The sequence below is a fragment of the Seriola dumerili genome, unplaced genomic scaffold (assembly GCF_002260705.1).
Source record: "Seriola dumerili isolate Sdu_G_001 unplaced genomic scaffold, Sdu_1.0 BDQW01001387.1, whole genome shotgun sequence".
In the NCBI taxonomy this organism is placed as follows: domain Eukaryota; kingdom Metazoa; phylum Chordata; class Actinopteri; order Carangiformes; family Carangidae; genus Seriola; species Seriola dumerili.
Genome location: NW_019175642.1, coordinates 483024 through 499346, shown reverse-complemented (window position 1 = coordinate 499346; position 16323 = coordinate 483024). Strand labels below are relative to the sequence as shown.

Below are 16323 nucleotides of genomic sequence, written 5' to 3'. Positions count from 1 at the left end.
CGACAGTGAGAGTAATTCAATATACAGTGTCTGTTTAAGGCAACATGTAATCTCCATAAAGCTGTCGTTAACATTTTGTTCCCTAGGGGAGCAAAACTATTTCCCTGCTGTCCTAATGCAACATGCTGTTACCATGGATCATAATAAGATACTTTCAACAACAAAAAAAAGTGTAAGAAATCATTCTACTTTCTTTATAACTGTTCCTTGTCGTAGAAGATAGGAGGAAAAGGTTATTGATGTCAAAGTTTTCACATCATTCAAATTAAATTTCCTGTTAAAGCAACCACCTAACAAGGCAACCTTCTTTCTAACATTGTCTTTCTCGCTCAGTCAACTGTGTCATATTTGTGTAATTATGCCAGTCTGATAGGGATGAGTAGAAACTACCCTGCTTTTTGGTCTGTTGTCCACTAGAGGGCCGCCAAGACTTGAGGACTTGAGGGAAAAGTTTGCTATTAGGGGTCCTATATTATAAAAGATTAAAAACAATGCAAGATGTGGTCTGGATTTGTGTTATGATTCACAAACACCAACAAACCATGATATGTAAATGTTTGTATTACAATGCTGTGTCAAATACTATAGAATTTGCCAAACATTTAACTGAAAAAAAAAAAGTTTTTTCACACATTTCAACAGGCATTTATCACACTGGTAAAAGTCAATTTAGTGACTTTTATATTTAAAATGTTGAGCTCCAGGAGACAACAGAGGCTCTCAGTGTGAACGTGCATCAGTTTCCTCCTCAACAGAAAAAAGTATGTGTTAAATATCCTCAGAATGGATGTCTTTGTAGAAACCGTGGAGGAAGGTGTCAGCTGGTGCTGTCTGGTCTGTGGGGTGTTCCTGCAGTAAAACAGATGTTGTCCAGATGTTGTTTAAGCCTGAAGTCCTCAATGACTTCCTCAATTTTTTTTCAACTTCTTACAATGGCAATATTAAATTACATTTAATATATATTTTTACTTTTATATGTATTTTTTTTTTAAAAGAAATGACTGTCTTTATTGAAAAAGCCATGTAGGATTTTTTTATTTAAGAAAATATTTGATTTTTACCATCCCAGATATAACTCATTATGTACCAGTTTATATGTTTCTGTTGTCTAACTTTCCTGCAATTGCATGTGTCAGTTAAAACACCCAAAACATCACAAACTGCATAATTTAATGTTTCAACTATTTAGTGAATCCTCAGCAGTAATGACTCAGTATGGAGCATTTAGAAGAATCAGTTAAGTCTTTAACAATAATTGTTATCAGGATCAAGGCATCTACACTTTCAGATAATATGCTCCAATTAACAATCAACACTAACATGGTATTTATAATTGCATATAATTATAAATATCCTTAGTGGCATAGTAACAGTGGAAGAGTATGTCTAGTAAGGCAGAAAACAGAACAAAATAAACATTCAACGATCTAAAAACCCAGTTTCCATGGCTGTCTGCCAGATGTGGACAGCTGTTTTCTCTGTTGTCTCAGCATTGTGTAAAATAAACACTCACAGTTAGTCCAACAGAAATTTTCATGAGAAGTTCATTTTTTTTATAAGCTTTTCCAGAGCTTTCAGTCTGAAGCAGTTTGGCAGGACATCATGCCAGCTGTGTTTTTTAATACAACATGGCAGCGCATGATCATGAAAAGTCGATATATGTGTTAACAAATGCACAAACCATGATAGCAATGGAAGGTAACCATAACTGGTTCCAGTTTTCCATGATAACAGAGGGCACTCAGTCAGAGAGACTTTCTCACAATGGTTATTTCCTCTCCTAAGTTGACAGAATACCTTTGACCAGCACCTGCTTTGGAGGCAGTGGAGCTAACCGGTTTGTATTTTGAGGCACATCTCTATCATCCAAAAACATCCGCAGACTCTTCACTGACTTCCAAAAAGCTGTTTGCCGCTTAAGTTGCTACAGATGGCTGCATGTTCTCATTATCCAGCTTTAGACAACAATTTTGTAAAACATAAACATTTTGTTCATGCTACACCACCAAGTGCTGAGTTCTCTAATTGCTCTAAACCCCTGAATGCCAGGTGTCCAAAAGAAGACGAGTCTTTGTTTTTAGAGGGAAGAAAACATCTCAAAATGATCATTTAACATGTTTTTACAAAGTGAATACATTACAAGCTGTGTGTTTCCCTTCTATACATTTTAAATAAGGTTTCAAGGCCTTAAAAGTAGTGTTTTGCAATCCGCTTTACACTCCTGCTGCAGATACTACAATCACATAATGAACAAATTACAGTCCGGCAATTAGCAATTACATCACAGTCAGAATGTAATGATTTTGTTGTCTGGGATTGTATATTTAATACATAATCATGAGCAAAATAAATGCATCTTCTTTGCACAGAAACATGAAACTAATATGGCATCTTGACTGCATAACTCAGGTGAAAAAGCACATACCTTTGATTTCTCTTCTTTTCAGGCACATTAATGTTAAATGACCAGATAAACACATAGATTACAAACTTTACATTCAATACTTTTCATGCAGGTGTGTGGCAGAGGGGCTCACAGTAATACTGTAGTACACACACTCCTGTGGTAAGAATGATGTAGTGTAAATTAACAAAATATGTCGTTTTCAGGAACAGTGGGTTATAACCTCATCCTCTGGAGAGCAAGTAAAGTTTACCAGTGAGAATCTTAAAGAGCTTCACTTTGCCCAACCTCAGGCCTTTAGTGAGCATGTGGATCCCGTGGAGCATCATTCAGTCATCATTTAGTATCTGTACTGAATTAGTGTTGTATATGACATGCAGGCACCGTGCACAGTTTGCATAGACATAAAGCGTAGGGCTTAACTTTGTACCATTCAGAAGTCCACCACGACAGACAGGGGCAGTGTTGTTCAATGTGCACGCTCTGCTGGATATCTGACTCAGACGTGGCTGAGATTAAATTTACAACCTTTACAAAAATAAAATAAAACACCTTTGCATTCAAACGTTTATTGAGACTGTAATAGAGAGAGACGCTTTGATTCAACATGTCAGGGAGCAAGTTGTAGTGTTTGATCAATGTGTAGCTACCTAGTGTACCACATAAAACAGCAAAAACAATTTGGGATTAAGTCTAATGGCCTACAAAAACAACACAACCAAAGGCCTTATAGAGATAGGCTAGATAGACAGACAGATAAACAGATAGATAAATGGATATCTAGATAGATAGTGGGACAGACATCGAGACAGATAGATGTGTGCATGTACACGCCCATGTGTCCGCCGCCCCTCTGCAGGCGGTGCAGCGGGCCGACCAGGGGAGTGTCGTAACGGGGAGTGTCCAGGGCCAAGAGCATAAACAGCGGCTCCGCACTTCGCTGGCCCGCCGTCTCGACGCCTCTCTGCTCCCGCTTCAGCCAGAAGCGCTCACCGCTGCTCAGTCAGGTCCAAACCCGTCCGTTACAACCCTACGCGTCCAGGTACGTTACAAACCCACTTTTCTTCTATGGAACAATACAGCCTGCAGCACAGATTGCAGGACGGTAGTTTGATGCCTTAATTAGAGCTACAGTAGTGACCCGTTACTTTAACAAAGCTCTGCTCTGATGGGAGAAATAGAGTACGGAGTGAAACAGGAGAAGTTCTCTTTGTCCAGCTCATTCAAAGAGGTGTAAACCACCTTTTATCGTCAAAAGTGGAACGCATCCGCTGCCATATATGGACAGGCAGTGGAAAAGCTGAATGATGATTAAAACGCAGTGGTTCCACCTTAACAGGCCATTCTTCCTTAACTGTATAAGATAGGTTGAGGCTGCCATCATGTGATTCAAACCCTGAACAAAATGTAATTTGCTGTGTTTCGCTGCATCATAGTAAAAAAAAAAGAAAAAAAAGCCAAGTAAGTTTATTTAAGTATCTAAAGTTAAAAAGAACTGCTCAGCAGCTCTATATGCTGTCTATATGAGGTCTCACTATTTGGTTGTGTGTTTCTATGACAACCACCAGATGCCTCCAAATTAGATGGTATATACAGCTGCTGAGGCTCCTCAGCAGCTGCTTATGCTGTCTATTTGGAGGCATCTGCAGGTTGCCATAGAAACGCACAACCAAATACTGAGATTGTTCATTGAGGAAGTTAGTCACAACATCCTGTAGTGGGTGTTTGTGGCAGCAACCATATAAGGTGTGTGTGTGTTAGACAGTGGGATGTATATGTGTCTGTGTATGTGTATAACCACTCAGAAAGCACTGTGTCAGATCCACACTCAGCTGTCAGACGGACAGAGATTATGGGATGCCTGCATCCACCGACTGTACTGCACCCACTTCAGATTTAAATACAAGCCGTAGACAACTGTGTGCACACACACAGGGCAGGAGAGCAGAGTGTTTGTATGTGGACATATTCTCTGTCTTCACCAAGGACAGAAAAAACAGGAAATACTGTTCGTCTTTACTACTAAGTCATAACGTTGAACACATTTCTTGCGCTCGTTCATTTATGTTCAGGTGTTTCTCGCTGTTCAGATTTCTTGTCTGTGCTCAAAGCCTGTCAAAAAACACAGACACAGCATCTGTGAAGGCACCAAAAAAGTTTCTGTGTTGCCATACTGTTGCCTGAAGTTTGGGTTTTCCCCCTTCTGTGAGCCAGGCAATCTAAATTTGGGAGAGTGTCCTCACACGAAAAATGACAGCATGTCTTTTGGTATTTAAACATTAACAAAGGTTATGATGTTTCCTGACAACTGACCTATTGCGGTTATGCAGTCATGCAACGATTGTCCTCCTGGTCCTCTCTGAGGAGTAAAAGTGGAGGTGACATCGTGGTGCTGCTGTGAAAAGTGTTGAGGAGGAGGTTGGATGGTTTGTTTGGCTTAAACATTAATTTGGTGATTTACAAGTCAGAAGATGTCAAGATTCAAACTGGGCCAGGGCTGTGCAGGTTAACTATAACCATTGTTTCAGCATTTAAATAACTGTATGTCTATGTTAAACAGGTTATGCAATATTTTTTAACTTAGACATTCAAAGACCTTTACTGTTTTAATCAAATTTATTATCTTTTTTTGACTCAAAAACGTCAGATGTCTTGTGGCCTGTAAATCACCAATTCAAGGTTTTAGTTGTGTAAACTCAATTAGACCATAACCACATTTTGGCAGCTCAGAAAACGCGCATATGAGTCATTTTTGTAACTGTATTATGGGTCGATGTTGGGTGGGGCAATGACAAAAGACCTATTTGGCCATTTAAGTTGGCATGAAATTTGAAATTTAGCAGATATAGTGAAGCTGAGACAGGACGAGCGAGTACACTGACAGATAGAGATACATGTACATCAAGCAGAGTCGCCCTCAAACACACCCCTCTTAAAACCCTTATGTCTTCTACATGAGACAGTAACTATCACAATCTATACTGAAATACACATGAGAGAAAGTGGAGTCAGCAACACATACATTGTTGATGATAATATTCACTATATTTCAGGAAAAAAGTTTGGGGTTTTCCCGATGACTCCGATATGGTCAATGTTTTTCCAGACGAGGAAACAGAGGGCCACACTCCTCACTCATAACGTACATCATGTCATCCTGTAGCTGCTTTGCATTTAGGGCAGGACAGTGGTTAAAAACTCTGCTTCACTGTATTTAATGTTACACACTCTGTGCAATCTTGATACATATCCTTATCTGTACATATAAAGGCTGTCTTTGTAACATTGAACTGCATTATCAGTGTCAATCCGACAAGATGCCATTTTGTCATGAATATGACTTCATGTGCTTTAGGCAAGAGAACTGGTTTCAGTGGCTGGCTCTTTGAAGTGTGTACAGGTGGATTATTCCTGAAAGAGCCCCTCTCATATCCTTTAATAACCCCCCATATATCAGGACGGTTATTTACCAAGTCATAAACACTCATTTTAGTTGTGTCTGTTTTACACTGTGTAAACAGAAGAAAGGGGTTGCGGCTAGTAAAGAGTCCGTGCATGTGTGTGTGTCATCTAAAGTGTCCTGAGCGAGCTGCGGGGCAGCCAAGCGGGCCTCAGGAGCTTGAGAGTGGCATGCATGGAAAAAATGAGTCATCAAGAATCCCCCTTACTGAAAGAAGGAGCTTTTTTTTGGGGGGAGAAACTCAGGACAAGAGCCCAGAAATCCATAATTTCACAGATAAATATATTTAGTGCATGTTTGTGAAGTGGGACACCAGCAGACAAATCACAAGGGCTTTTAATATTCCATGTCATACGAATCCACTTTTGCTATCAGCACAGCAGATCAAGTATTAAGTTTTCACTCGGGCCTCAAGCGGAGGCAGACAACAAAAGAGAGGCTGGTAAAAGTGGGGGAGGGGGCTAAATAACTGTGCTTGGAATGACACACACTTGCTCCGTGTTTGTTTGGAGGTGAGGAGGGGTGGGGGTGGGGGTGGGGGTGGTCGGGGCACAAAGAGCCAGCAGATGAGGGTGTAGAAACCCGACGAATACCTCCAGCTCTGCAGAGGCGTGGGGTGGCCTGCAGACACCATCTGCTTTAACCAGCATGCCTGTAAAGACCCACTAACCAACAGTCATGTGACCTGTTCTATTTAAGCTCACAGCTGAGTCAAACTGCAGTTCCTTGAGTCACTTGAGTCACTTGAGTCACAATCTGGAGCAGCCAGAAACATTTAATGGTTAATGTTTGTTTTAGTCAGCTGCTGCCCTTAAAAAAAAGAGACAGAGAGAGAGAGAGAGAGAGAGAGAGAGAGAGAGAGAGAGAGAGAGAAAAAACACAAAAAATATTCTCTAAAACTTAAACTCTTTGTCTCCCTGTTAGATTCTTTTGTTTTTATCCAGCTTTTGTCAAGAGTTGTTATCACATTTTTTAATACTGGCTTTGATTTTTCAAAGTGTGAGGTGATTCAGATGCTGCGTATCCCCTCTGATGTTTGCTTTATTAAGTCACAGACAGTTTCTAACTCTGGGATGAAACAGCTTTGATGTGCAGAGACAGACAGAACATTTCTCCCCATCAGAGGGAAAGATCACAGTCAAAGGCAGCCGTTTTTATTTAGTGCCACAGAGACTCAGATCTTTAGGATACGAAGTTGCATTTTCCGTGAGTTAAAATTTTCAGAGTAAAGGTATGTGGCTGTTACTGGATGAAAAGGCTGTCTCCTTGAACTAGTCAAGTTTTCAGGATTTTTTTTTAAAAAGAAAAGACGGCTCTTTTTTCAGACTTTGAGAAAGCTGCATTTGCAGTACGTTTTTGAACATTTATCATGAGGATTGAAAGGGATACACGGGTACTGTTGTCATGAAATTCACAAAAATGCAAAACTTTACTTCAAGTGGTTAAGAAGTGAAAACTGAAGTTTTTCTGTTGCTCTTTACTCTGGCCACAGTTTTCGGTGTTAATATGCCCCGTGTTGCCTTCGGGGACTTTGTTTCCCTTGCTGTACATCCGCCTCCGTGTTAGTGAGGATCCTCTTGCTTCGCTCGGATCTGTGTATGCAAGCTGCTCTCATATTGCTGGGTGTGGCAGATGACATTAATGATTGGATGAAGTATATGAAGCAGAAGTTACTGATTTACTTCCAGTAGCTCGGGAACATTAAGTCACTGTATTCTGTCACCAGTGTTCTGCTTCCGTGATATTTTGGAAGCAGCAGTTTGCAGGATGTGGTATTAACCTCATGTAGATGCATTTTAAACACTGAGTGATAGTTTGTCACCATATGTTATTGTATAATGCTAGATGGGGTCACTAATATGACTAAACTCGTTATTGTCAAACAACTTGCTTAAAATAATAGTTGATTCTCATGTCTGTGTGTCAAGTGTGGAGCTGGCGAGGTGAATAGCCTAGCTTAGCATAAAGACTGGAGGCAGGGGAAAACAGCTAGCCTGGCACTGTTTCCCCTTGTTTTCAGTCTAAGCTAAGCTAATGGCCTCTTGACTCCAGCTGTATCGATCTTTTCTCATCTAGCCCGCAGAAAAAAAGGCGCAGTCTCTAAAATCTGGAGCTCTTCCTCTAAGTTGAAATATTGCAGTAACTGGGCCCCGTCTTTAGCTGGTATGATCGATTAGAGATATGAATGAATACCACAGTACTGTACATTACTGTACTGACATTACAGTGCTCTGAACATCCTATGAGGAAGTGCTTTGGTGCAGTCTTGCATACTTTCCTATTTTGGTTACCTAAAGGACCGGACCGTTGTGATAATCCAGTTCACTTCATCCAGTCACCAGTCTGAACAGGGACACACACTCTTGCTATTTGTTCTGTGATAAACATGGCTCATAGGAAAACAGAAGGGCTGAGGATTAACCAAACTGCAATGCCCTGATTTGATTCCTTGGACTGTTATCAGTGCTGGATAGTAAATAAACCAGGCTATCAACACTGAAAACAATGTGTTGGGTCATGTTATAAAATTGTAATAACCTCTACAGCACCCTCAGTCTGAAGACACTTGATAAGTGTATATGCAAGTATTCACAGTTTCCACATCTAATCATTTCCATGTCCCAAACATGAGTTCTCACTATTCCCTAATGACAAAAATCATCCAAATCACCATGGAGACGATAATAAGACACCAAAACCTCCTAAAGTCTTTAGAAATCCTGGCAGCATCCGCACCTCTGGAAGGCAGAGAAACAGACCAAATCAGCTGATGTAGCCCTATCCCCCCTTCAACTGCTATTAATCTATTGGTCACTGTGTGTTATGGCTACTCATACCAGGACTTGATAAATTAAAGATTAAAAATTGTTAATACTTAACTCACCTAATGCTTAACTTCTGTGATGGTGCCTGTGTGCGGCCACAGTCTGCAGACCTGCTGTCTGACTGACTGTCTGAGGATTCAGGCTTTTCCCAGCTGGAAAATCTCCACCTGGCTACTTAAGAGTTACTGCAGGAAAATTCAGCTTTCCACGTCCTCCATCAGCCTGTAATGACCGTAATGGAATTGCCCAGCAGCCCCAGTTGTTCTTTGTCGGGCCAAACCCAGGCGCAGATGCTGCAGCGTCAAGTTCAGACTCTGCACAACCTTGTGCGCACTTAGTTGTTTTGGCTGCATTTCCACTGTTTTGACTGCATTCACCCCAAACTGTCATTTTACACATGAAGTTTAAAGGAGCTACAAAAGGGTGAGGTCTTCATAGTGTGACCCAATTAGCCAGATATATGTATATGTATAGTCAGATATTTATCCAAATAATTCACATCAGAGAAACCTTCCAGCCAGCCACCACAATGTTGTAAAATGTCAGAATGAAAAATCAGGAAGGTTGACTGTGTGTTGCTGCCAAAATGATCCACTTACGTTTCCATGTGGGAACTCCCCTTAGCTGCAGAGTACAGTGCAGTGGGTCTGGGTGTTACATAAGAGCAGAGTAGAAATGGGGAAAAGGATCCCCACGTTTGTTGGCCCGGTTGCTTCGATACTGAGGCGCTTCCCTTTTCCAGGGTCAGCAGCAGATTCCTGCCATGTTTGTGGGCAGACGGCCACGTAGAAGAATGGACGATTCTTGTTCCATTGTGGATGGTTAGTCATGCAAATTGAGAGGCAGCAGATCCAAGCAGCATTCCTGTGGAAAACTGGATTCTGTGTCCATTCTGAACTACATGACCTCCCGTTTGTGCATGTTTTTTTTTTAATGTAATACCTGAACCTTTATGCTTTATGAATGTCTTATAAGCACGCTACCTTTTAAAAAAAAAAAAAAGAGTTATATTGAAGAAGAAGCGCACCATGAGAGGTCACAGAGGCTCTTTTCAGAGAGGTCAGGTTCTAATTTGAGAACACAGCTTCACTTTTGAGAAAGTGTTTGCGCTCTCTGTGCAGTGTTTACTGTGCCAAGCATCAGTTAATATGGAGGTTGTTGGAGTCAGGGTGTGTAAGCAAAAACACTTGCGACCAAAGAATTGCTCCACAGAGTTGATTGTGTAAACATCATGTTTGCTAAACATTGCAAACATTTAGGTTTAACCACACGAGAGGTAGAAGATGTACTCTGATTGTTTACTTAACAGTCTTCATGTGACAAATAAGTAGCAACTACAGATATAGTGGCGTCAACATTAGAATATTTGCCTCTTATTTTGCCTCTCATATTTCGAAATATGAAGTAGCAAGTAATGTACAAATAAAATTTAAAGTAAGTCTGTGCATATGTACAAAGGCAAGTGGACTTATTTGTTTGCGCTACTCTAACCTTCTTTGTTATTGTGTCTTTTATCAAACCGGAGTAAAAAGGAAGTGTAACACTAATTTTAAACCTCAGTCTGCAGCAGAAGAACTTTACCACCCTCCATAATCAGTTCTTTGAAATTCTCTGACACTGACATCTGAAACGTGTCCACACCAGCTGAATCAGATGATTTCCTCACTGTTATCTTGTTCTATAAGCAGTTTCCAGACAGCCACAGCGAAGATCTTAACAGGATGTTCAACTCCAATCTTAAAAATCTCAAACATCCACACATGCATAATGAGAGGTCAGCGGGCCGTGAGCCAGCTCAGCGCGGACACGTACTTGAAACTCTTGATTGGGCGCCATGTGTTTTTCTTGCTGTTGGATATGAGTGAAGTGTGTGGTATGAGTGTCCATGGATGTTTAGGTTTGAGTGTGTGTGACTGACGAGTACAATAACGTCCAGGGATGTCTTCTGATTCTGTAGTCTGATAAGATTACTCAAGTGATGCCGCCTGAGTTTGAAGACGACACATTTCTAACAGTGTAACAGCTGGAGATGTCAAGTTGGAAATATGAGGACTTTTACAGGTCTAATGAAACATTTCAAATGCAAAGATGCTATCAAGTTGCATTATGGGAAGTGTAGGGTGCAGCATCTTTGGAGTGTAAACCATATTAGAGACTAAAAGTCAGGATATCTCAGCCTCTGCGTTTAAGAGTGCTGGTTGGATCAGACGCTCAGATGCAGGGAAGCGCACTGGAGGTCAGGATGAGGGTACAAAGGCAAAGTTTTTACTGACTGTCCAATAGGTCATACACAGTCCAAAAAGGCAAACAAAGCAGGCAGGGGGCAGCAGGCAGGCAAAAATCCATCAACCAGGATCACTGTACACATGAGGGGACAGAGACAGTGTGGCAAAGAGCATGAGAAACAGGGGAGTAAATATACACAGGGATGACTATGGGGATAATCAGGGCCATGTGAGTGATTGGGAACCGGTGCAGGTGATGACAGGCATGCTGTTGCATGCATGAGGAACAGGAAATTCCTCATGCAAACAGAAAACAACAACAAAAAAAATCCCATCATGCCATCTCAAGTAATGTTGAAAGTCCAGGATTGGGACTGCTTCATAGATTAATGATGTGCATCAGTGTGATGAAGTTACTCTGATTTGTCTGGTATTCAACGGAGCTGCAAGTCTAAGTTACGTCCTTAAGGGCAAGTCTAAGTCTAGTGTGCAGCGTCATGCAAGTCTGTCAGGTATGATTGATCAGCATTCATTCCTGACGAGCGACACTTTCCAAAGTTGTGTTTACAGTGTTTCACAAGTCCTTTCATGCATATGTTTAATAATTCAATCATCAAGCTGCACATCCACAAGGTCACTGACTGATTTATTGTTTTAATGATGAGGGATTTTATGCTTTGTAGTTTCAAATCAAATCTTTGAGGAGTCAGGACTCATCATACGATTCATTGAGCCTTTCTTTGTTGTATAGAAGCATCTGCATTTATGTTTTTCTACTCATTTATGCAGGTTCTTCCTTTGATTTGCCTCTGTCTGCATATTGTTATACAAAAGTACAAAGAAAATTGTGTCATAGCCAGTCTCTCCTCCTGTATATAATTATACAGTGTTCCTTCAACCGCCATCATCTGCAGTTATGACTTGGCCTGAGTCATTACTGCCAGGACTTCCTCTTCCTCCTCACTGGAGGAAACACTCTGAGCACAGGGCAACAGTGACTCACCCTGTTGAGCATTAATATCTAACTATAACCCCTAAACTTTATCTCTGTATCCATGGCAACAACTCAGCCTTAAAGGGAGTTGCTTCATGTTTCCCAGAGCAAACACCTCATAAATCGAGAGCCCCGGTCTCACTTTTCAAAGGTTATTACGAAGCTTTACGACTCTTATCTCTGCAGTATTTGACCGCCGACTCGGAATAATCACAGGGGTAGAAAAGCACTAAAATCTCAGGTGTGTGTGACTTCTCTGCAGGCAGGATGGCAGCGCACCACCCAGAGTTTGATCGGGCCGGACAGAAGCCGGGCCTCCAGGTGTGGAGGGTGGAGAAGTTCGACCTGGTGCCAGTCCCAGAGAACCTGTACGGGGGGTTTTACACCGGAGACGCCTACCTCATCCTCAACACCATTAAACAGCGCTCCGGGAACCTGCAGTACGACCTCCACTTCTGGCTGGGTGAGTGCAGTGAGGCGGGAATGAGTCGGGCTAGACAGCAGATGAAATTGTGTCTTAAACTTGAATCACAGCCACAAACACTGCTAAAAAAAAAAAAAGAGGTCTTTGGATTGAAGGCCACTTAGCAGCCTGCAGACATGAAATCACATTTTTTCTGGTTTCCACGGAGGTGTGGCGAAACATAGAAGAGCTGATCTTATTTTTCCAGTGCAGCTACGACCCTGTTTAACTCGCAAAGCCCATGGGGATCTGTGTCTGTGTTCCTGGAGCCTAATTTCACCTGACAGTGTCGCTGCATTGCAGGTTTTTACTGTAAATGTGATGTGATGTAGGGACTGTGTGTGCACTTCTGTCCACTGTAAGCTCACAGACACTGATGTGTGAACCGACGCTGCTGCTGCTGCTGCTGCTGTGTTTGATCTTTCTGACATGTTCACATCCTGCCTACTTTGACCAGCCTGGAAAATTGTGATGGGCCTTTTTTCTTTTCAACGAGGGAAGGACAGATGTGCTTTTGTAAATTGTTTATCGGTTTGTGAAAGTTGAATGAAATATGATTTTGTTTTTAATAGAATAGTAGATAATAGAATATTATCTTTGGTGTTTGAAGTACTCAGACCCCTGACTTAAGTCAAATCAGCAAATATTTAATTTCAAATTAAAGCTCAGAATTCAAAATTGGACCTAAAATGAAATCTGAACATCAAAAGTAAAAAAGTCAGAATAGTTGATTATTATCACTCATGAAATGCATCGAAATCTAATGTTAGTACATATGTATATTATGAGCATGAACAATGCAAATGAAAAGGAGGTACTACATCCAAACTATGCCGTATACATTGATCTAACGTTTGTATGTAACATCTGAAACTGCAAAGTAACCTGCTGCGGTCAGATATTACATCATACCTGGGACAGAATAATTGTCTGAACTCAAACAGAAGAGAAGGGGAAATTACTCTTGCAGTTTTCCACTGGACGCTGATTGATTTCAGTGTCTGTATTTGAAGTCAAACTGGGATCTGGTTGAGGCAAAAGTATTGACAGAAGGTGAGTCTGACTGGGTCATTTATTAGGATTCAGCTCAGAGCAAACATAAAAACCAGAAGCTGAGTCTGCTCTTTTTTCCTTTATTGATTCCATGTGCTTTTAGTCCGCTCGACTGATCATGGAAACGGCATTTACCAGTAAACAGGATATGATGTAACCCCTCACACATGCCACTGAACTCCATGTTGTGAGCAGAAATAAAATAATGTTGCAAGTATTAATGTGTCTGCCGGGATCTGACCCCTTGCTGGTCCCGCGCATCGATCTCCTGAGCGAGTCCTCAGTGAGAGAACCCGTCAGACACAAAATGTGACTCTCTGGGTGGATGCAGAGGATGTCTGCTGAGATCGAATGAGACGAGGATTAATATGGAGTGCGTGTTTGGTTCTTCTGGTGCAGGTGATTTCTGCACTCAGGATGAGAGCGGCTCGGCGGCCATCTTTACTGTCCAAATGGACGACTTCCTCGGGGGGAAACCCATCCAGTACCGCGAGGTCCAGGGACACGAGTCCAAAACCTTTCTGGGCTACTTCAAGTCTGGAATCAAATACATGGTAAGATGTTGTGTCTGTACATAGATAAACATCTATCTGCAAAAACTATGACACATGTGTTTTGTGTTTTTTCTTTTGTTTTTGTGCATTTTAAATCTTGGATAATCTGATTTCTGTCTGTTTATGAACATTTTTAAGCTCATGTTTCATCATGTTTTAAATGATAAACTGCATGTTTTACTCAATATGTGTAGAGGGGAAGGTCAAGTCATTTATGATATAATATAATTTTGTCAAACATGTATACATTTCCTAATATCCATTAAAAAATTGCATTATATTTAAATGTTTTCATATTTTGCTGTAGAACCACTGCACTCAATAAAAGTAATAACACATAGCATGAATTTTATCATCCAGCATCTGTAATTAGAAGATTCACTTTGTTATGACATCATTATTTTGTCAGTGAAGTGTCTAAATTTCCCAGTAGCCATTAAAATGATGTTTTAATCAGTCTTTGACTGCAGTTTGGTTGAGGTGCGAGCAACAATCTCTTTAAAAGGCAGGTATTTTATTTTGACAATTCAATGTGCAACTCTTGCCTTCCAGAAAGGGGGCGTGGCGTCTGGGTTCAAGCATGTCGTCACCAACGAGGTGTCTGTGCAGCGGGTGCTCCAGGTCAAAGGTCGCCGTACTGTCCGGGCAACAGAGGTGCCGGTGAGCTGGGATAGCTTCAACCAGGGAGACTGCTTCATCCTGGACCTGGGAGATGTGAGTCAGACGGAGCAGATTATTACTAGATATACATTATAATATTATTTTATTATATATATATATATGTTATTTGTCTTTGTGTTATATGTCACTGTCGCAATTTAAGATTTGTACAGATCTTAAATCTGTTAATCAGAACAACAGCATAAAAGAAGTCTTTAGTTCTGCCAGTTCCACCTTCAGTAAAGATTTTATTCACCTTCTTTGCGATCTGTTTTCTGTTTTCTGTTTTTTTTTTGTTATACAGGAGATTTTCCAGTGGTGTGGCTCCCAGAGCAACCGCTTTGAGAAGCTGAAGGCTACACAGGTCGCCAAGGGTATCCGTGACAACGAGCGCAGTGGGAGAGCCAGAGTGTATGTCTGTGACGAGGGGATGGAGAGAGAGAAGATGTTAGAGGTGAGATCGGTGAATGATGAGAACAGGCCGACTCCGGGTTCACTGCGGCAGACTTTTGTTAAAATGGCTGCCTCTGCCCTCAGGTTTTAGGCCCCAAACCAGATCTGCCTGTCGGAGCCTCGGACGACATCAAAGCTGATGCCTCAAACAGGAAGAGGGCCAAACTCTACAAGGTGAGAGACATGGATTTACAGAGACACTTTTCGATCGCTAGAGGATTCTTAACCGTGTTTGTTGTGAGAGGAGCCTGTTTACTGGAATTTATTGTGATCAGTTGCTTTAGGAGTAGGAAACACAATTTTTTTTTTGATAAACCCAATGTGAAAATTCATTTAAACCAATCTCCTTCTGAAAAACATTTCCAGTGACCAACCTGTAAATATCATGTCCAAGTGATTTTACGGCAGCTGATATTCACCAGCTTGAAAAGCCTCGGATTGTTCGTTTTCACAAGAATGCGTCCAATCGAACTCTCCGCCTTCACAGGTGTCCAATGCCAGCGGGGGCATGACCATCACACTGGTGGCAGCAGAGAACCCCTTCGCCCAGAGCGCCCTGGAGTCCGGTGACTGCTTCATTCTGGACCACGGCGCCGACGGCAAGATCTTCGTCTGGAAAGGTCAGTGCAGCGGTGTAGCAGTGGTTCACCCGCACAGGCAGATAGCTGATACCACTGTATAACATATATTGTGTGTGTTTTTTTCTGAACAGTTAAGGTGAGCCCACAATCAGCTGAAATACTTCACACCTTTAGAAACGACAGTGCACATGTTACTGTACAGACATGAGTGGTGTCAGTTCTCATCAGACTTTCAGCAACAAATCAAATAAGCGTGTTTCCGACAATGTATAACAAGTGCTTTGTTTTTGGTGCTTACAAACCAAACTGTCATCCTTTTAATCATGTTAACTCAACTGAAGTTAGAATTAACTAATCATAATCCTAGAAATTCTATAATAATACATTTTTATTATTATTATTACATCGATTTAAAAAAAAAATTCCTCTTTTGATAAAATGTTACAATAATGGGAGAGTATATAATTTGCTCCACAGAGAATTGTCAAATGCAAAAGGCAGTGCATTGTGGGAATTACCTCCAGCCAATAGGATTAAAGGATTAGAAAGTTTCTGAATTATTCTTATTTTTCTTATTATTCTATTTCTAAATTGTTTCTAAATTGAAATACCCACATCATCCATTTCTGAGATTTTCAATTTAAAAAAACA

The 16323-nt window shown here is 41.1% G+C and overlaps 1 protein-coding gene across 2 annotated transcripts in view; it reads left to right on the top strand.

The window, feature by feature from the left end:
* Positions 1-3315: 3315 nt before the first annotated feature.
* Positions 3316-16323, top strand: part of LOC111238489 (gelsolin-like) — a 20058-nt gene continuing 7050 nt past the window's right edge. Inside the window, exons 1-7 of one of the 2 annotated variants that reach the window (XM_022768029.1) lie at positions 3316-3446; positions 12171-12371; positions 13824-13978; positions 14531-14692; positions 14943-15092; positions 15176-15265; positions 15579-15711. In XM_022768029.1, the coding sequence (XP_022623750.1) occupies positions 12176-12371; positions 13824-13978; positions 14531-14692; positions 14943-15092; positions 15176-15265; positions 15579-15711 (886 nt within the window). In that variant the 5' untranslated portion in view covers positions 3316-3446; positions 12171-12175. The remainder of the gene's footprint in view (positions 3447-12170; positions 12372-13823; positions 13979-14530; positions 14693-14942; positions 15093-15175; positions 15266-15578; positions 15712-16323) is intronic. The other variant, XM_022768030.1, reaches the window with a different exon arrangement.